General features: G+C 40.0%; 1 protein-coding gene across 50 annotated transcripts in view; it reads left to right on the top strand.

Moving 5' to 3' along the window:
- Positions 1-22,051, top strand: part of NEB (nebulin) — a 153,718-nt gene that overhangs the window by 12,539 nt on the left and 119,128 nt on the right. For all 50 annotated transcript variants that reach the window (XM_083492334.1, XM_083492306.1, XM_083492338.1 and 47 more), the window contains exons 5-32: positions 403-612; positions 1,208-1,315; positions 2,366-2,470; positions 2,660-2,764; positions 2,877-2,981; positions 3,389-3,493; positions 6,006-6,110; positions 6,275-6,382; positions 7,157-7,273; positions 8,767-8,868; positions 8,956-9,063; positions 9,142-9,246; positions 10,494-10,592; positions 11,046-11,150; positions 12,094-12,201; positions 12,295-12,408; positions 14,019-14,120; positions 14,217-14,324; positions 14,402-14,506; positions 15,774-15,872; positions 15,991-16,095; positions 17,441-17,548; positions 17,657-17,770; positions 18,640-18,837; positions 19,545-19,652; positions 20,756-20,854; positions 21,281-21,385; positions 21,494-21,601. In XM_083492334.1, the coding sequence (XP_083348460.1) occupies positions 403-612; positions 1,208-1,315; positions 2,366-2,470; positions 2,660-2,764; positions 2,877-2,981; positions 3,389-3,493; positions 6,006-6,110; positions 6,275-6,382; positions 7,157-7,273; positions 8,767-8,868; positions 8,956-9,063; positions 9,142-9,246; positions 10,494-10,592; positions 11,046-11,150; positions 12,094-12,201; positions 12,295-12,408; positions 14,019-14,120; positions 14,217-14,324; positions 14,402-14,506; positions 15,774-15,872; positions 15,991-16,095; positions 17,441-17,548; positions 17,657-17,770; positions 18,640-18,837; positions 19,545-19,652; positions 20,756-20,854; positions 21,281-21,385; positions 21,494-21,601 (3,168 nt within the window). The remainder of the gene's footprint in view (positions 1-402; positions 613-1,207; positions 1,316-2,365; positions 2,471-2,659; positions 2,765-2,876; positions 2,982-3,388; positions 3,494-6,005; positions 6,111-6,274; positions 6,383-7,156; positions 7,274-8,766; positions 8,869-8,955; positions 9,064-9,141; positions 9,247-10,493; positions 10,593-11,045; positions 11,151-12,093; positions 12,202-12,294; positions 12,409-14,018; positions 14,121-14,216; positions 14,325-14,401; positions 14,507-15,773; positions 15,873-15,990; positions 16,096-17,440; positions 17,549-17,656; positions 17,771-18,639; positions 18,838-19,544; positions 19,653-20,755; positions 20,855-21,280; positions 21,386-21,493; positions 21,602-22,051) is intronic.

The following is a 22,051-nucleotide window of genomic DNA, read 5'->3' as shown; positions in this document are numbered from 1 at the left end:
CCCCCTGGGACACTTGCCCCGCCTCCGTGGCCCCACCCCCAGGTGCACAGCATGTGTGCCACTCCGGGGGCCGGAGCAGCTAGCTCCGCCTCTGAGTGCAACACCTTTAATTTCAGCAGCATGCACCAGCACACTGCTTGTTTACATTAAACTATGGTTTATTCTAACTATAATTTAACGTGATATGAGAACTAGGCCACTGTATATTATAGAAACTTAAAAATAAATAAATTAAGAGGTGATAAAAGTGTGGTTGGTTGCAAGTTGCTTTGAGTTGCCCTGGGCGAGAAAAAGCGACTAACAAATTTAATAATAAACCATAAAGTGATGATAGTAATAAAAGGTTCTACAGCTATTCCAAGGTGCTAATTGAAAGCCCTAATACTTCCCCCACATTCCTAGATAATTACGGAGATCACGGAGACAACATACACCACAGGATCTGGTCCTCGCACGGTAACCACTACAGAGCATACTACTGAAACCATGGACACCACTCAAAAGGCCTCTCCTCCTGTCAGAAAAAAGGTTGTACGGAAAAAAGTGGACACGTCAAAGTTTATGACACCTTACCTGGATCACAGTTCGAAAATGCAAAAGCTCTTCAGTGACGTAAGTCAAAAGTTGTTTCTAACATCTCCCGTTTGAAGCAATTGAGTCCCAAGTTTGGCTAAGGTTTTATGTTTGTGTTGTACATGGTTGGTTTTTTAAAAAAAATGTTGTTTTCAATTTAGAAATCTTTGCTTGGTTTTTTTAATGAATATTATAGCTAGCAACATTACAAATGACGCTCACCTGTTATTTTCAGTGTAGCAAATATTGGTAACCATGATTTATCCACTCTAAGAGTGTGGAAGGAGGGAGGCGGTCTGACCTCCCCTCCACAGAGCTAATTTCAAAATAATATTGGCATCTGCACAGCATTTCCATCCCTCCATAAAGCCTAAAATTTGATGAACAAAATTAATTTCTGTCCCCCAGAGCACTACTTAGGGAAATAGAAGACACAGGTTGCCTCTTCCTGCTTTAAACTATCTTTCACACTAGGCTTGTATTTCTCTCCTTAGGGGTACATAGAATGTCTCTATAAATACCACTTAAAATCTTCAGGTGAAAATATTTCCGCATCACAGTTTCCAGAGGATTCACAGTAAGAGCTTGATAGCATGTTGACTGTGTCCTCATTTTGCTCTATTTTCCCTCCCAGAACAAGTACAAAGAGAAGTTTGAGAAGGAGAAAGGGAAGCCATATGCAAGCACAAGTGACACCCCTGAACTTCGAAGAATCAAGAAAGCCCAGGACCAGCTCAGTGAGGTAAGCGCCAGGGCTGTCAGAGTATTTAAGCAGTGAGCTGTGCCTCTCTGAAGCTATTTTAATTCTAGTGAGGAAAGCAGGAGCCACACGGATAAAGTTACAGTAAGCCAATCTGGAACCTTAGAAGAAATGTTGCTAAGATTCTTGGCATAGCAAAATGCAGACTCGGCATCAAGCTAGAAATTCTAGGATTCAGATTAAATGCCTAGATACCTGTGAGTCAAGGAAGGAGGAATAATAGCTTTTTTGACCAGCGACACCCACAAACCTACCTACCCACCTACAAACATACACATGTTCTTATTCAATAAAGGAAATGTGGGTATCAAGGCACTGTGGTCCAAGATTGGCAAACACTGGCTGGGTGCTGATGTGCACTCAGATAACTCACCTGCATTGAGATGCACATTCATACCTGGGCATCTCTGATGAAGCCTCCACTTTCACTTAATGGTATAGTTGAAAGTGGACATTTCCAGGTGCTTAAAATGTCCACGCTTGTAAAACATGGTGATGCATGTATCTGGTTTTTTTGTTTTTGTTTTATTGAGTTATTTTGCAAATACATACAGATCAAAACTTTTAAACGTGAAAAGAAGAAAAATAATTTTAAAAGGTTACAAAGAACAAAAAGAAAAAGAAAAGAAAGAAGAAAAGCAGAAATTTAAATAAATTACATAAACTAATACAATTAAATCTTTATGAAGATAAGAAAAAATCGTAGATGGAACAGCGTTCATTCATTATTAAACTAAGACTTTGCAAACCAAATACATACACTTTAAACAGTTACCTCTTATATATCGTCTGTTTTCCTAAGAAGCTAACACTTCTTAGGTATTTCATTTTTCATATTCTTTTGTTCTTTGGACTTCCGTCAGTCTCACGACACTTTAATTCCTAATTAAAACCAACGTACCTGTATTTCAGTTCATCCCTCATCTTAGTATCAGGTAGCTTTTTACGTTTGCAGGGTTATTCTAGACACATGTATCTGTTGTATAGGCTGTTAATTATGGGTTCCCTATTCTGTATATGTGGTTTCTGTAGGTTAAATATCGCATGGCTGGTGAGGCGGCGAAGACTAACTGTCACGTGGATGGACAAGCAAGAGACATAGAACACGCAAAGAAGGTCTCCCAGCAAGTTAGCAAGGTAAGTCCGAAAAACAGGAAGGGGGCAGATATGGTAAATCTCTCTGGGGAGTAAATTACACATTTTTGAAGCTACCCCTGAATTTATTCTTCCTCTTTAGGGGATATTTGGCTGTAAAATGTCCAGAGCATAGGCTTTAGGTGAACAAACAGAGGTGCTTCCCTTAACCTTGCCGGTTTGTCTCTCTAGGTGTTATACAAACAGAACTGGGAAGAGAATAAGGAAAAGTACCTGCTCCCTCCTGATGCTCCCGAGTTTGTGCAGGCTGTAAAAGCTTCCGAAATTTTCAGCAAGGTAGGCCAGGCCCCGAAAGGCCCTGAATTATTTCCCCGTTCATTTGGTGCCTCCTTCATTTAGCTTATCTTTCCCAAATGGAACGTGTTGTTGTTGCTTCCCTTTCTCTAAGAAACGATACATCGAAGACTGGGAAGCGGACAAAGCATTATTCTACCCTTATGATGACAGCCCCGAACTAAGGAGAGTAGCACAGGCGCAAAAGTCCCTCAGTGATGTAAGTACCGAGATCCTGCTAGTGTGATGTGGACCTGTGTTGTTAGATAAGGAAGTCCGTGTTTAACAAACAAACACTTGATAGGATCATTAAGATATTTTAGTCAGCATGAGGGTGTGGGTGGGTATTCTCTTCCTAAGCTGAAATGTAAGGATAACAACTTGTCCTTCAAGCAGAATGCAGCTGCAATCCTAAGCACATTTGCTAGAGAGTAAGGCTCCCTGACATCACTGAGACTTACTTCAGAGTAAACCTGCTTGGGATTGCCAAACGTTATGCAGCAGTGGTGCTAATTTGATTGCCTTTATTTTACTAGTGAGTGCAAACTAGCTCCGTGTTAAGAGAAAGCAAGAGTGAATGTCTTCCTTGCTGAAACAAACAGGTCTTGTCTGTCCCTGTTATTTCAGATTGTCTACAAAAAGGGGCACAATGAACGCAAAGCTAAATACACTTCTCTGCCAGACCCACCGGATGTGGAGCTTGCCAGGAAAGTGACCCGACAGCTCAGTGATGTGAGTATACTGTAGTGTTAATTCTTAGCATAGAGGGCAGGGAAAATACCAAGTGCTGTAAAAGGCAAAGCTATGCTTGCCACATGGCCTTCTGCAGTCTTTCTGGCCCCATCTCGATTTCCTGTTGAATCTTAACTCTCCCTCTCTTCCACCCTCTTTTTCCGTCTGTGGAGACTGCTATTGTACTCAGTTCCTGCCTGCCAGCTTCCCATGGACTGTCTATACACCATATATTTAAAGTACATGACTATCACCAAAGAATCTTGGGAACTGCAGTTTACCCCACACAGAGGTACAATTCCCAGCACCCTAAACAAACAACAGTTCCCAGGATGCTTTGAAGGAAGTGACGGTGTGTACCCAGCCTTGATTCACTACTGTGAGAACTTGATCTAATCTAGCAGGGTTTTTCTCATTTACATTAAGCATTAAAAAATAACTACCCATCTGATTCGTGTTTGATAGTACCACTGGTCCTGCTAGCTAGGGATGATGGGAATTGTAGTCCAAAAACAGCTGGAGACCCAAGTTTGGGAAACCCTGGTCTAATCCCATTTTGAATCTTTCTTAGTTGGTGGCCATCAGTACATCTGGTGGCAGAGAATTCCATAGTTTAACTATACGTTGTGTGAAGAATCGTTTCCTCTTGAATATTTTACCATTTCAACTTCATTATAAGAGCCTTGCTGGATCAGACCAAAGGCAAATTAGGCAATCTATTGTGTGAGGTAATTCAGTTAGGAAACCTCCGCTGAAGAGACCTAAAATGCTAAAAAAAATAAAATAAATGTCCCTCCCTATTCCATTTCCATACAAAATAATGCTTCACAGACTTGGGAAATGTGACGGCAAACAGAATGCCCATATCTGATTTCATGCGTTGAATTAATTGCACAACTGATGAATTCCACAACCATGAAGCATGACTAATAAAGTTGATATTTAGGTATAATTAATCTAGTACCACGATGGAAAGAAGAGGGATGAAATTAATGTGGTCGTGTAATTTGTTGTAAATAGCCAGTAAATGAAACTCAGAACCAAAGCAGATTGTGATAAAAAAAATAATGTCTGACCCCCTCATTTACGTTAGTCATGAATTGCTGCATTTTTCATTGTTCTCTTCCTTTAATGGAATGTCTTTTAATATATCTCACTACTGGTCTCCCAAACTTACCTTTTAGGGATAGGATAGGCAACCAAAAGAACGGAGCACAGACCAGAAGTCGAGGGCAGGAAGATTAATGAGAGTAGTTTGGAAACCAAGGCTTTTTGGTGCTGGGAGAATAAAAGATAATTGAGTTAGTGGGAAAGTGCTGTAGTTCAGTGGTAGAACATCTTCCTTGCCTGCTGAGTTCAATCTCCAGCATCTCCAGGTATGACTGCTTCCCTGCCTGAAAACCCGAAAAACCACTGCTAGCCAGTGTAGACAAAACTGAGTTAGATAGACTAGTGGTCTGACTCCATATAAGGCAGCTTCCTATGTTCCTATGAGATCCTGAGGTTTTTGGTGACCCCCTTTCTTTCTTTCCTGTCTGTCAGCACCACCACTTATACAATTAGTGAGAAACTTTCATACATCTATGTAGCCTTTTGTTCCATAAGGGGTACATTTTATATTTATTGTGATTTGTTATTTTAGGGCCAATAGCATGAGTGTAGATTCTACATTACTGTGAAGATTTGATTGAATTCTATACAAATTCTGGCTGCTACTGTAGCATACATGAAACGCAGCCAGAATTTTAATTGCCAAAGGTTGCCAAAGGTTGGAAAGGAGAAGCTATCCCATCCAAATTAGACTGGCAAAACAAATTGAGGGAATATGCAGAACTTGCCAGATTATCAGCAAGGTTCCGAGATGTTACCGATGAAAAATTCAATAGGGAGTGGGATGTATACAGAGTTTACTTAAAAGAACATTGCAAAAATATAAATCCGTTGGCAGATCTGGATTGACATAGGAGAATCTTATAAAATTAATGTAATTGAAACAACCTAGAGGAGACAAAATTTAGCGTGCAGATAAAGAATATAATTTTTTATTCTTACTTTTTTCTTATAATCTTACTTTGAATTTCTTTGTTTCTTGTATGTTTGATGTTATTTTTGTTGTTTAAAACTGCAATAAATATTTTATATATATAAAAAAAGAATATAATTTGGGAACCACAATGGGGAGATCATGTTGAATCCAACTACAAATTGTTACATGCAACAAGCACCAACTATGGAATGAATGTTTATTTCTGTTTATTACTTACGTTACACAGTTTTTAAAACCAATAAAGCAGAGAGAGAGAGAGAGAATTCTATACAAATTCAAGTTGCAGTTTCTTCACCTCCCAATAATGCTCAGAGTAAAAGAAAAATGGGAAACATTTAAGGGGATGTTGAAAAGTATAGGGGTTTCATAGCAGCTGTGATGAAACAAACATATTATAGGAGTTGATGTGATTCCTTTACTTTAGTTGGCTGTGCACAGTTCAATATTTGTTGTTGTTTTCTACAGCGCAACTATCATGAAGACTATAACAAGAAGATCAAGGGCAAATGGAGCCAAACTCCATGCTATGATGTTGCAGTTGCCAGAATGAATGCTGATAACTTGAGCCCGGTAAAGAAAGTGTATTGCAATTCAGCAAATGAGTACGAATTTTGTGCCTTGATCATTGCGTTTCCGTGCTGCTTTCTAGATTCTCATTTCCTTTCCCAGTTAAATTCCAACTTAGACCTGTATTTTACTGAACTGAGTATAACTGTATTTTCTGCTCCCTACAGAGAAAATACCAAGAAAACTGGGAGAATCAGAAAGACCAAATCTACTTTATGCAGACTGAAACACCAGAGTATGCAGTTAATAAGAAAGCTGGAATTGCTGCCAGTAAGGTATGCTTAATATTCTCAGTACTTATTTAGATTGTGCCCTCTCTGAAATACTTTAGCAATTTCCCAATCCGTATTTGAATAGGCATCCACTGTTATTCCCGTTTCGCAAGTGAAATGAATATTGCATCCATTTTCAACATGTTGAAGGCCTTTTGCTGCCCTAGGTGGAATGGGGATTATTCTTGGATTATTCTTGATTGGCTCTCTGTTTGCATGCAGAAAGGTCAGCTTCTGTGGGCTCCTCTTGTATTGTGCTGCCCCAGGTAGCTGCTTACTCTGCCTCTGTGGTCAAAGTCACCTTGCTGCTGGGCTCCGCAACACTGAGTAGTTGGCAATTCTCTTGGCTCTTAGTATTACTGAAGACACTGGGCTCTGACAATACAATTTTTTGCCCATTGTCATATTTCTCAGATTCCATAGCATAATTTCAGCACAATGGATAATACAGCCTGAAAAGAGTTTTTTTAAAACACACACACACAGAGCATCCCTTGCAGGTATAACACATTTTACTTGCATCACATGAGATGAGCACAAACAGCTGCTTGAATCACAGAAGAAATGCCAACTGTTGGCTGTAAATGGCACTAAATTTCTTAAGCGTCTTAGTTTTGCACATTTCCCTTGCTGAAGAAGCTAAGTAAATTACTCAAACATATTTTATAAAAAGAAGTGAAAGATAAGCAACGCTATAAATAGTGCCAACCAGGAATTTAAGAGACTCAAAGTACACAAGTTTGGAAAAGTGAGTGTTTTTCTTCTTAATTTTGATAGCTAAAATACAAAGAAGATTACGAAAAATCCAAGGCTTCTACAGATTATAATGTGCTTCCAGCTACAGAGAACCCACTGCTTAAACATCTGAAAGCTGCTGGAAATCTTGTGAATGATGTAAGTGTGGTTTGTTTCTCCAGGGATAATTTTGGCCCAGACCAATCAATAGTTTGTTGTAGCCATTCATTATTCAGAATTAGGACTCTTTTTATGGATTTGCTTTGCAAGCCTATGGATTTACTTTGCAAGTTAGCTAGATCAAGTGACTAACAATCTTTTATTGATTAAAAATGTGCCTTTGATTAAAAACATATTAAAAATGGTTAGCCACAATAGCTGAATGGGCCCTATGCTAGTAGTTAGAGGACAAGGAGTGGAGAGAGATCTGTTGCCTTCATGGACAGATAGGAACAGAGGTAAAAGCTGTTCCCTAGTTCTGCTGGATCTCTCAGCAGCCTTTGATACCATCAACCACGACATCCTTCTGAACCATCTAGAGGAGCTGGGGGCACTATTATGCAGTGGTTCCATTCCTTCCTCCTAGGCCATGTTCAGAAAGTGGCGGTGGGGGATGAGTGTTCAGACCCCTGGGCTCTCACTTGTGGGGTGCCTCAGGGCTCCGTCCTCTCCCCCATCCTTTTTAACATCTACATGAAGTTGCTGGGAGAGATCATCAGGGGGTTTGGGCTAGGTGTCCACCAGTATGCAAATGATACCCAGCTCTACCTCTCCTTCAAATCTGAACCAATGAGGGCACTGAAGGTCCTGTGTGAGTGTCTGGAGGCAGTTGGTGGATGGATAGCAGCTAACAGATTGAGGTTGAATCCTGACAAGACAGAATTATTGTTCTTGAGAGGCAGAGCAGGTGTAGAGGACTCCCTGGTCCTGAACGGGGTAACCGTACCCCCAAAAGACCAGATGCGCACCCTGGGACTTATTTTGGACTCTCAGCTGTCCATGGAGGCCATCTGGCATACAGGCTGAGATCCTACCTGCCCTCATACTGTCTCACCAGAGTGGTGCGTGCCCTGGTTATATCCCACTTGGACTACTGCAATGCACTCTACCTTTGAAGGTGACTCGGAAACTACAACTAATCCAGAAAGCTAGACTGTTGACTGGGAGACCATATACGCCGAGTACGTTTCCAAGCACAATTCAAAGTGCTGGTGCTGACCTGTAAAGTCCTAAGCGGCTTCAGCCCAGTATACCTGGAGCATCTCTGCCCCTAATGTCAGTTTTTAATGTCTGATGTTTTACTGTATTTTTAATATTTTGCTGGAAGCCACCCGACCTACTACTACTTCTACCAAAAATAAAATAAAATAAAAATAATAAAATAAAATAAAATAAAATAAAATAAAATAAATTATAGGGCATCTCTGCTAACCACTGTTGCAAACAGGGTTCTTTGGTCTGATCCAGCAAGGCTCTGCCTAAATTCTTACCATCCAAGGTCAGAAAAGAATGTGCATTTGAATCCAAATGTCCCTTCTCAGCAAATTTAAGGCAGCCCAAGCTTGCTAATTTAATGGCACCATGATGAGTGGAGGGAACCATGCTATTTGATGGGGGTCTTTTACAATATGGCTTTTCCTTCCACCTGGCAGAGGTTATATAAGGAAGCATATGAAAAAGCGAAAGGAACCAGCATTAATTACTGTGACACTCCCAAATATCAGATTGACAACGTTCTGAAAAACTTCAGTGATGTAAGTATGGCAGCAATTAAATAGTGGTCCCAATGAGATTTCCATAAACTGGTAAGTTTGTTGTAACTTTCGGCATTTCTCCTCCAGGTTAAATATAAAGAGGGATATCAGCAGAATATCTTGGGCCGCTACATAGGCACCTTTGAGGACCCATATCAAACACACTGCATGAAAGTTGCAGCCATGAAGAGCGATGTAAGTATGGATTCCATTTCCTTATGCTGTCTTCCCCTGTTCAGATGGTGGTTATTGATCCCTTGTGACCTTTCCTAGAAAAACTACAAAGCCGACTATGAAGAGGACAAGGGAAAGTGTTACTTCCCTCAGACCATAACTCAAGAATATGAAGCCATGAAGAAGTTAGACCAGTGCAAAGATGTGAGTATTTGCTTCCTATGGGATCTTACCTTCATCCTATCTTATCTTATGCTACATGATCAGGAATTTCAAGGAGTTCATGGAAGGAGCTGAAGTGTTTACTTTTAAAATTTCTTACAGATTTTCCAGAAGCATGCAACATTTCAAATGTGTAAATCACAATTTAAAACACAGATGAATTAACAAATACACAGCTATGTTAACATATATACACAAGCCGAAGATCAGGCTTAGGCTAAGTACTAATTAATTGCATCAATCATGGACTTTAATAATTCACAGAACTGAAGATAAGTGCTCTTCCCTCTTTTGAAATATTCATCCTGCTAATAAAAGGTCTGTTTTGAGTCAGGTGCAAATTATACATTACTCATGAAGGCATGTAATGGAGCTGTAATACTTCTCTTTGACTGAAAAGCAGTCATAGAAGGCAGGTTATTATTGGGGGGGAATATGAGAGAATGATTTTGAGCTGGAAAATGTCCAACGGAGAAAAGCTTCAGCTACTTCTCTGCTGAGAATTTCAGCCTCTTGGGGATTTACTTCATTAAAATAAAAATGGCGTGGCTTTCTGCAGTCATTTGCATGTGAATTGTAGCTAACCCTCAGGTCTCCTAATTTTGAAAGGTGACATCTTCATATGCTTTTTACAGGTTTCTTGTGACATCTACTGGCCAGAATATGCTTAGCTTTCTCACAAGTAAAACTATGCACACTAACATTGTGTACTCTCTTTAGCCACAGCAGGGCAAATAATGGTCTATGCCTCTGATTTATATATACAGCCAGCCCAGCCATATGTATGTATGGTGCTTGGCAAGTATATATGGTTTTGTGCCAGGGTTGTACCATCATCTGTGATTCTGTTGTCTGTGAAATCCCACAAGATGATGTTGAACAGTAAATATACTAAAATCTGTTTCATATTTCATGAGCTGGACATCTGAAGCCCATTGGAACTTTATAACTTTTGTAGTCTTGAGTTCTTTCAGATCTGCAAAAGACAGTCTTGCAATCTTGGTTGGCCAGTAGTATTTTTGATGAATAAATGAATACTGCTGTATCTGAATTGAATTAGAAGTCTATTTATTTATTTATTTATTTACATTTTTATTTATTTCATAAAATTTATGTACTGCTTCATTTGTAAAAGCAACAACAACCTCAAAGCGATTTACTGCTATATAATTCTGTTATTGCTGGTACCTACTGGAAATTAAATGTCATTGTCTTTTTCTTCCCTCTAGCATACCTACAAAAAGCATCCTGATAAGCTCAAATTTACACAAGTGACAGATTCTCCTGTTCAGACACAAGCGCAGATCAATTCCAAGCAGCTGAGTGATGTAAGTTACCTGGCAACTCAAACAAACTCCAACTCAAGCAACAAACTCTTAGGTTTCACTAGACTGTGTCTGGCAAACAAGCTTCCGGGGGTGATGTTGTGGCTTCACCTCGCGACAACACTGGAAGTGACCCAGAACAAAACAGATCAACAATTCAGAAATGGGCATAATACTTGTTCTGTAAGATGACTCGATAGATTTATGCAGAAGCAGGAATACGCACTGGCCTACTCTGTTAACAGAGATGTGCGGATTCCAGATTCCTTGAAAGGTTTATGCCCTTGACCTGAGTCCTTGTCCCTTATCTTGTGTGCATGATAGAAATGGTCGAACAATTGTCACACAAATGGTGTGTATTAGAGAGGGCAAATGTTCTTACCACTTACTCAGTTTCATTGTGCTAGCATTTCAGCTGAAGCCCTCAGTGTCATTATCTGTTCATCTGCATTTCAGCTGAACTACAAAGCCAAACACGAGAGTGAGAAATTCAAATGTTCCATCCCTCCAGATGCCCCCTTGTTCCTCCAGTCCAGAGTCAATGCATATAACATCAGTGATGTAAGTACATTAGAACATGACATGTTCTTTCTAGGACTGAGCTTTGTTATTCAATGCTGGTGACTTGTGAGCCCTGGGGATAGTACCAGTTACAGATAGGTAGCCGTGTTGGTCTGCCATAGTCAAAACAAAAAAACAGATCCTATAGAAGGATCTGGCAACTTCTGTTTCAGTGTATCTGAAGAAGTGTGCTTGCACACGAAAGCTCATACCAAGAACTAACTTAGTTGGTCTTTAAGGTGCTACTGGAAGGAATTTTTTTGTTTTGACTGGGGATAGTAGACTTTTATGTTCATTAGTTGCTTATGAATGTTATCAGCTGCTTTTGTAGGGGAAGGCTTGTATAATGAAGCAATCTACTCTCTAGCGATTATATTTTTTTAAAAAATATGTCTTATACAATTAGAGCGTTATATACCCTCTGCAATATTTTCTGCTTCTTCTTTGGCAATCACTCATAGCTGAGTAAGATTGCCTTCCATGAATGTGGTCTTTACAGTGCGTCCATAAGTGACTGTGGAGGCCAATTCTGGATCTTCACATCCTTCCACAGTGGGGACATAAGTTTCCGGGTGGGAGTTGATCATGGTGAGGATTTGCCAAGCATGCCTTCCTCTTAGCACGTTTCTCCCTTTTGTCCTGAGTTCATGCTTCTTCAAAGTCCATGACGCCTTCGGTGAAGGCTGTTGTCCAATTGGAGCACTTGCAGGCCAACAATTCCCAGTTGTTGGTGTTTATACTACATTATTTTATTTTATTTTATTTTATTTTACTCTGTGAGCCACCCTGAGATCTTATGATGAAGGCCTGTATATTAATCTAATTAATAACAACAACAACAACAACGACAAGAACACCATAATAAATGGATCAATTTTTGCATTAAATCATCCTAATATTATGCCCCACCTTCCTCATGTTGTTTCTTCTGCTTCTGTGTCAGACTTGCTATAAGTACGACTGGGAGACATCGAAAGATAAGAAATTCGAGATCAAGTTTGATGCCATTCCGATTCTTGCTGCCAAAGCCAATCGAAAAATTGCCAGCGATGTAAGTGTTGCAGAGAAATGCAGTTTTCAGGCTGATTTGGATCAGCTTGCAGTGCAGAATGTTGAAGACCATCAATGTCTTATCCCCATGTAGGTGGAATATAAGAAAGCTTATGAACAGAGCAGAGGGAAGATGGTTGGAGCTCTGAGCATTGAGGATGATCCTAAAATGCTACATTCTCAGAAAGTGGCCAAACTGCAAAGCGATGTAAGTACCCATTCCGTACACACTACACCGGTTAGCACCGATAGGAGGATACCTGCAGGGTACCAAATTCTTCATCCATTTATTTAAGTACTTCTGACTCCCTGCAATAAAACTATTCTGAAATATTTGCAAAAATCATAATGTGTAAATCACGTCCAATACTGATGTAAATGTTATTAATAATAATAATTAATAATGCATATTAGAAGAGTCCTACAGGTCTTTCAAAAGCTGTTTCTGTCAAGCATTGATGAACCGTTGTCAGTTCTGTAGCCAAAATTATGAACCAGCAAGTATAAAAAATTCCATCTAGCGGGATGCCCCCAGGCCACCCCCTTTGCCAGCCCTGTTCTGCATACTTCTTCATTGCTTTTGCCTAGCTGCTATGTGCCTGTGAATTGTGATAATGGTCTGGATGGATAATGAAGATAGAAGTGTGTGTGTTCATGTGCCCAGGGTGTGAGGAATGGATGTTTATAGAAACCACCTCTGACTCTCACATGGCTGGAATGTAGCCTCCTGTATTAAGTTAAGAAAGTCTGCCCAGGATCCAAATAGCCAAGCACATGTGCCCAAGCATGCTTCCCTCATGGACTTCCCCATTTTTCCTTTTCTAGACTAGATCCTAGTCATGCTGCAACCCAGGCTACCTCAGCTCTTGAAGTGACTATTTGTGGTTTTTGAGGAGCAGAAGGGTGGAGCCCTGAAAAGCCTTGCTAGTATATGTGCAGAAGCTCCAGTATATAGCCAAAAGGGCCACCCCATATCTATCTGGATCCTCTCAACTCCATCCTAGGACCAAATAGATAGTGCACCGCCTGTTACACCAACGTTTATATATACAGTCGTACCTTGGTTCTCGAACAGAATGCGTTCCGGAAGTCTGTTCGACTTCTGCAAATGTTCGAAAACCAAGGCACGGCTTCCGATTGGCTGCAGGAGCTTCCTGCACTTAACTGGAAGCCGCGGAAGCTGCGTCGGACGTTCAGTTCCAAAGAACGTTCACAAACCAGAGCACTCACTTCAGGAGCCAAAACGTTCGAGTTGCAAGGTGATGCAGAACCAAGGTATGACTGTATATAAAGAGAGAGTATGCCAAGGTAGCTCTAGACGTATGTTTATTTTTATGTATTTATTTTTTTATTTAACAAAATTGATGTACTGCTTTGTTGTTAAACAACACCACCACCCTCAAAGCAGTTTAATAAAATAAAATGGTTTAAAATGGTTAATTAAAGATGTTAAGGTCCGGTTTTGACATTTTTGAAAAGGTGATTTAAATCAACAGTGGCTAAAGAGAAAAGATTAAAACGTGCCAACATGTCTATCTGTCTGGATGGACTTGCCAAAACAAAAAAAGTTTTTGGCAGCAAAAGAGTACAGCAGAGGTGTCTGCCTGATGTTAATCGGCAGGGAGTTCCAAAATGTAGCTTGCTGCCAGACTAAAACACAGATTTCTTACACCCTCTTTTCTGCACCCCTTTGCTCTCTTTTCACAATGCTCTTCATTCAGGTTCAGTCGATGTGTAAAAAAACAAAAACAAACTGTAATGACCTGCACAGTCAACTTTTATTGCTACATGATGACTTTTATATTTCACTCCCGGCAGAGACTATATAAGGAAGCATATGAAAAAGCTAAGGGAACAAGTATCAACTACTGCGATACCCCGAAGTATCAACTTGACAATGTGCTGAAAGGCTTCAGCGATGTAAGTGTGGTTGCAATTGCACTTAGATTTATGGCCTAAAGAAGACTTTGCTAAACTCCATTATGCCTATTGTAATATGTGGCACTTTTCCTCTAGGTTAAATATAAAGAGGGATATCAGCAGAATATCTTGGGCCGCTACATAGGCACCTTTGACGACCCATACCAATCACACTGCATGAAGGTTGCGGCCATGAAGAGCGATGTAAGTATGGATTCCACTTCCTTAACCTGTTCAGATAGAGTTCGTGGTGGTTATTGACCCCTTGTGGCTTTTCCTAGAAAAACTACAAAGCTGACTATGAAGAGGACAAGGGAAAGGGCTACTTCCCTCAGACCATAACTCAAGAATATGAAGCCATGAAGAAGTTAGACCTGTGCAAAGACGTAAGTTGTGGATCAAGCAAGATCTTACTTATATCCTGAGTGACTTCACATTATACAGTCAAGATTTCCACGAAATTAATGGAAGGAGCAAGAAAAGAACTACGTACTAGAATTCTATTTACTTGAAGTTTTGAGGGTGGGAGCTCATATGGACACACACACAACACACACAACGGGGGCACATTTGACCCCCAACTCCACACTCTCTAACATGCAGTTGCACACCAGACAAGGAAATCTGGCTCTCCACCCACCAAGCAGCATTCGTGTCCTGCAGAGAAGTACCTGTCATTGCTGGCTTAAGTGAGAGATGAGGACTCAAGGAGTAAAAAGAGAGACAAAAATTAGCAGGTGTATATACACCAGTGTTGGTACAGACTTGACAAATTGTGCACCTCAGCTTTCTGCTAATTAATAAAAATGAACCAGCAATAAAAACTTTTCAGTCCCCTCTCCTGACATACGCATTTTATCAGCTATTATGTCAGTGTTTGCTTTCAGTTTGTTCTCACAAATTAGAGACTTGATGCTTTTCTTTTAATGAAAAGCAACCTTCTAGGAGGCTGGACCTTTGAGGTAGAAGTAGCATGAGTAGAGAATATTTTTGGGGGGAAATAGGCCTGCCATAATCTGCTTCTCTCCCCCCACCCCCCACTGCTCTTCTGTTCAGAACTGTAGCTTCCTGGGGCTGCTTTTCATTAAAATAAAACCGCTGGGTCTTCTTTCACTCTTATATGGGTCAAGTATTGTTTCTCCTCAACCTATGCATTTTACAGGTTTCTTGTGACATCTTGTGGCCAAAATGTGCTTTGCCGCATGTATGCTTTCCCAGGGAAAACCATACATACCAATGCTGTTCACCCTTTATAGCCATAGCTGTGCAAGTGATGACCTCCATCACTGTCTGTGTACTGTGGCAGAGTTAGATTATGCTTGTGATTCCCAGGTAAAATCTACCAGAATATTTCACACTTCCCTGGCTGGAGGACATATGAGAGCTCTTGGATGCTTTATATTTTTGACAGTCAGAGAACTTTAAGTTTTGTGAATGGCAGTGTTGCCCCCAGTTATACTTTTGCTGAATGAATGAATGGAGGTGTGATATCTGAATTGGTTTATAAAACTCTATTTATGATGTTACTGATATATGTATATATATATATATATATATATATATATATATATATATATAAATAACACCATAATGCCAATGCCTACTGGAAATCAACTGCCATTTTGTTTTATTTTTGCTTTCGTGTCTTCCTAGTATGCCTACAAAAAACATCCCGATAAGCTCAAATTTACACAAGTGCCAGATTCACTCGTGATGGTACAAGCACAGATTAATTCCAAGCAGCTGAGCGATGTAAGTTACCTGACAACTCAGAACATAAAACTCCTGCCTTGTTTTATGTTTCACGGGACCTAGCTTCATCTTGTGACAACACTGACTCAGAATATTATTTGTTCATCCTACATTTCAGCTGAACTACAAAGCCAAACATGAGAGTGAGAAATTCAAATGTTCCATGCCTCCGGACGCTCCCTTGTTCCTCCAGTCCAGAGTCAATGCATATAACATCAGTGATGTGAGTATGAGCCTTCACTTGTTAAATAGGTGGGTGCAGCCACTTAATGGAGTCAAAAGGATTAATTCAGATCTTCTGGTAGACCTGATAGGATAGTACAGTGGTGCCCCGCAAGACAAATGCCTCGCAAGACGAAAAACTCGCTAGACGAAAGAGTTTTCCGTTTTTTGAGTCATTCCGCATCCCTATGGGCTTGCTTCGCAAGACGAAACATCTTGCGAGTTCTTGCGAGTTTGTTTCCTTTTTCTTAAAGCCGCTAAGCCGTTAATAGCCGTGCTTCGCAAGACGAAAAAACCGCAAGACGAAGAGACTCGCGGAACGGATTAATTTCGTCTTGCGAGGCACCACTGTACTGAAATGGCCAAAAAGCAGGGGAGGAGCAGTATAACAAGAAAACACTTTCCTTGGGGGGTTTTTTAAGTTCAGGCCTGCAAGTTTGATGAGAAGAGTGCTTACAATGCCATAATTAAGTAAAGAGTTGCCTCAAAGCCAGATTTTGGCTCATCTTTTGTAAATAAAGCAACTAACAATGTTTGTGCACCTGAGAGCATCCTTTGACCAGTTTGCTGGACCCCAAATTATTTTATCTACCAGCTCCAAGATGTCTTCTGTACAACAGAAACACAGCGTCAAGGAATGTGATTGGAAAAGATCAGATTTTATTAGTACAGCTGATGTATATTATTTCTCCAAACAGAGATTATTATTGTGAACCATTAACAGGAAATATATTACAGCTATGTAATTCCTTTAAAAACAACAATTTGTGACGGCTTCACTGCTGGGAAAGGCATAACTTGTGTTGCAAACTGTAATGGAGACCTGATTATAAACAACACTATTAAAACGTGGGCACATGGCAGAAAAATATTTCATGGATCGCGGCTGGACTTAAGCTGAAACTTAATAAAACCCCAGGAAGAAAGAGGGTTTAAGAGAGTGGTTTTCATCAGTTGAAAACTATCTTCAAATTTTTTAGTCATTCAAAAATATCTTGATCATATAACTACAGTCCTACCTTGGCTCCCGAACGCCTTGGGAGTCAAACGTTCTGGCTCCCGAATGATTGAAAAACGTGAGTGTTCCGATTTTCAAACGTTCTTTTGGAAGCCGAATGTCCGATGGGGCTTCCGATTGGCTGTAGAAGCTTCCTGCAGCCAATCAGAAGCCGCGCTTTGGTTTTCTAACGTTTTGGAAGTCGAATGGACCTCTGGAGCGGATTCTGTTCGACTTCCAAGGTACGACTGTATATATTCTCTACAATCAATGGATAGATTTAATGTCATTATAGTCCTGATATGATGTCATACCTTCTTCATGTTATTTGTTTATTCTTCTGTGTCAGACTTGCTATAAGTATGACTGGGACACATCAAAAGATAAGAAATTTGAGATCAAGTTTGATGCCATTCCTATTCTTGCTGCCAAAGCCAATCGAAAAATTGCAAGTGATGTAAGTGTTGCATAAAATGAAGATTTTTTTTTTTAAAAAAAAAATATTTGTATTTCTATGCAGTGGCTACAGAATGTAGAAGACCATTAATGTCTTGTCCCCATGTAGGTGGAATATAAGAAAGCTTATGAACAGAGCAGAGGGAAGATGGTTGGAGCTCTGAGCATTGAGGATGATCCTAAAATGCTACATTCTCAGAAAGTGGCCAAACAGCAGAGCGATGTAAGTACCCGTTCTGTGCACATTGTAGTTAGCACTGGTAAGATGTCAGCTGTGTGCCAAATTATTTGCATATGTCAAATTATTTAGAGACTTTTAGCTCTTTCCATTCCACAAAACAAGAAGCAAGGATAAATGGCAAAGAATAATAATTCTAAATACGTGTAAAAATAATAACCTGTGATTTATATCCAATACCGACTTAGTCTTGCTAATGAGTGCCAGGAAAGCTCAATTCTGAAAGATATTCGGGTTCAACCTTTAAGTGAAATTAACATGAAAATGTTTCCCTTCATGATGAGCCATTGATACCACAAAATTCCTTTCACCAGAAGGCTATGGACTTAGTTGAGAAAAGGAGCCTTTTTGAATACAGTGGGATTCACTTTCACATAAACATGCTTAGGATTGTGCTGGGCAATTATGACTCAATCCAAAAAGGGCCTAGAGATATTAAGCGGAGATGAGAACGTTAGTACCTATTTGATGGCTATTCAGATCATCCATCTTAATGCTTAAGGGAAGACGTTAACCAGTGAAAATAGAATATGTCTGACATGTAGTGAAAACTACCAAACTGTAAGAGACTGATGGGTAATCCAGTGTAGAATGCCTATTGTTCTGGTTTGATGCTTTTTAGAGGTTAAAGTTCTGCTAATACTGATCCTATTAGCTAATAATAATATGATCTGGATCCTATTGATGTAAATGTTTAGTGCATTTTTACTGTATTGCAGCAGCCCAATCGTGATATAATTAAGGCATGTCTCACCATAGCCATGCAAGTAGCCTGCATTTTACAAAGTATTAGGGTTGTTTTGGGTTTTTTTGGAAGTTCTAACTCTTAAAGGTACATGTTAATTCTTTTATAGCGTGAATACAGAAAAGGTTACGAAGAGTCAAAGACCAAGTACACAGCGCCGTTGGACATGATTGCAGTACTACAAGCAAAGAAAGCACAGGCAATTGTCAGCAACACAGACTACAAGCGTCTCATCCATAATTACTGCTATCCCCCCGACAGTATTCCTGTGGAACTTGCCAAGAAAGCCAATGCAATACAGAGTGAGGTAAGTAGTTGTGCTTGTCTAGCATTGCTCAGCTAAGGAGGGTTTCATACAAACTCAAAGAGATGTGATGTTTTCCCTACGCTTTTCCTGGACTCAACAACAGCAAGCCACAGAAACCATGCTAGGGCTGGGATAAAGTGGAAACATCAGCCTGTGTACTTCCCATATTTAATTACCTTAAAAATCTAATTCTAAGACGTTCACCACGATGCCAAGAATGAAAAGGGTCTGGTAGCTTAACAGACCCAAAGGTTGAATGAAGACTAATTAGTAGGGAATAGCAGATAGCTCCTTACCTTTTTGATTAACTTTCTGAGGAAGGTTGAGTAGAATAAGAGGCGTTTAAAGGGAAAGCCTCTGTGGATTTGAAAAGCAAACATTTTCTTATGCTTAGAAGTATAGCTTTTTCTGTGGTTTACCTGCAAAGCAAAAGAATATGTGGGTTCACTTTCATGTCATTCCTGTGCTTCATTGTCCATTGATTGCGGTGAATAGTCTAGGGATCTGGGAGTTGAAGCATCAGCTTCTGAGAACATTTACTTTATAGTCATGCTGGCTAGGGATGATGGGAGTTGGAGTTTCCCCAAAATATAGAGGGTTCCCGGCTGGCGATGTACGTTCTTAAATTCTACACACTGGATTTGTAGAGGGTTTTCTTTGTGTAAATTGAGTTAATTGCATTTTGTCGTTTTTATGGTCTTTCCCAGAATGAATACAGAGCTGACTACAACAGTGATATGAAAGGCTGTGGCTGGATACCACTTGGGTCCCTAGATGCTGAAAAAGCCAAGAGAGCTTCCGATATTATCAGTGAGGTACGTAGACCCTAAGTAGAATCAACCTTATTGACCCTGACCTAGGCCAGCTTAGGGACTGTGCTGCATGGAGACAGGCTTCCTAACACATGTCCCTATCTGACCAAGGAATCACATGTACAAACTGATGCTGTATACTCTGTTCCCTAGCCTTATCGAAAAACGGGCTGCACGTGTGTAACCTGTTTCGAAAGCTAGTTTGGAAGGGCAGGCTAGATTTGTTCTTGTGTTTGGAACACAAGAAGATGCCCTTTGCCTAATCATACCACTGACTGATCTAGCCAAGGTTCTCCAGGGATTGAGTCAGGGACCATTTGTGTGCAAAGCACAATCTCTATTACTATGCTATGATCCTTCCTACTACAGTCGTACCTTGGATCCTGAATGCCATGGAACTCGGACGTTTTGGCTCCTGAATGCTGCAAACCCAGAGTTATTGTTCTGGTTTGTGAACATTATTTTGGAACCTGAACATCTGACGGGGCTTCCGATTGGCTGCAGGAGCTTCCTGCAGCCAATCAGAAGCCGTGAATTGGTTTTCGAATGTTTTGGAAGTTGAATGGACTTCCAGAACAGATTTCGTTTCTTTCTGTCCTGAAGCCATTTTACATATTTAAGAAATTTGGTTTAGCTACATTGTGGGTTTAAAATGCACAATCAAGAACGTAATAACTCAATATCAATATGTAGGTTTCAGAGCATATGGGTAAATCCACTGGCATTTGCCAGCCTGAGTATTTTGGAATGGAAACTGAATGTACACAATATATTGGTCAAAGATTTGTCCATTGCAAAGACTAGATCCCGTTAAGAGGACTTTCTTGTATGTTGTTATGGAGATATTGATTTTGCTGGTTTATTTTGATTTTGCTGGTTTATCATATAATTAAGTGGTTGTTTTTTTTTGGGGGGGGGGGGAATGCCAGGAAAGCTTTTCTTGTGAGCAAATTCAGACCTGGATTATTTTTAAATATTTCTGAGTCAGGGCATCCTTATTATTGAAAGGCATCATTTCAATAATCCAAAAATGAAAGAAATGGAATAGCAAAATATAATTTCCTGTGAAGGAATTGCAGTTTTATTTTCTTTAATCTTTTGAACAGAGAAAATATCGTCAGCATCCAGACACTATTAAGTTTACACAAATTGAAGATGACCCTGTTGTAGTACAGGCTAAAATCAACCAAGCTCAAAGGAGTGATGTAAGTATTGGCACATGTTGTCTGCGTCTGTGTTGGCTAACTTTATTCTGGAGTCATCATGGGATCAATTAACACAATAAATCATTATTTTAGGGTTGTTTTTTAAAAATTATATACTACTGTTCATACATCTTTCCATAATAGTTAGCTGATTCAAAAAAAAAAAGATGTTTTTTATTGTATGATTTCATGTATAACTATTGTGAACTTCTCCGATATTTTCTATGAATAGTGGTATATCCTTTGGTGAATTTCCACAAATCCCTTCCACTGATGGATGGACATCATTGGACGCCACCCCTTAGTTGTGATTCAACTATAAAGTTCACTTTCTAAGCATAAAACTGTACAATAAAACATAATGAACTTTAAAGTATTCTACACTATGAATATATTGAATATAATATACCTTGATTTATGTTCTAGGTAATTTATAAAGCCAAAAATGAAGATGTAATTCATAAATATCACCTTCCGGCAGATGCTCCCCAGTTTCTCCAGGCAAGGGTTAATTCCTACAATCTCAGCGACGTAAGTTTCCTCTCAATACATTGTTATGCACACAAGTGTGCATAATTTCGAAGCATAGGTGAATAGCAACCAACTGTAGTTTCAGAGAAACATTCTGTTCTCTTCCAGAACTGCTACAAACTGGGGTTGGAAGATCTGAAATCGAAGGGATACGACCTAAGAATTGATGCTATTCCCATTAGAGCTGCCAAGGCTGCTAGACATGCTGCCAGTGATGTAAGTATTCTCTTTTCAAAGAGGCATTGAGTATGAGGAGGAAACATCATCATCATCATCATCATCACCATCACCATCATCACCATCATCACCATCATCACCATCATCACCATCATCACCATCATCATCATCATCATCTAATTAATAATGGTGGTGGTATGATGATTTTATAGCAATCCTTGGTTCAATTACTGGATTCAAGTGCAGGGATGGGTGGCCTGAGGGCCTCGGCCTCTCTCTCTCTGTGTAGGGTGGGCAAAAAGGAAGGGTGCGTTGCAGGGAAAACAGTGGGAAAGCTGAAATGTATGGAACAACAGAAGGAGGCTGTTGTGAGGGAGGAGCCCTTTGTAGTTGAACAGATCAAAGCAACCTTTCCCTGCCTCAGGATCCCACTGGGAAGGGAAGATGAGGCAGAGAGGAAGGGGATAAAAGGAACGGACTCCAAGGAAG

Source organism: Podarcis liolepis (assembly GCF_965112155.1).
Source record: "Podarcis liolepis genome assembly, chromosome: 1".
NCBI lineage: Eukaryota > Metazoa > Chordata > Lepidosauria > Squamata > Lacertidae > Podarcis > Podarcis liolepis.
Note: the sequence above shows the minus strand (reverse complement) of the source record. Positions and strands in the feature narration are given on the sequence as shown.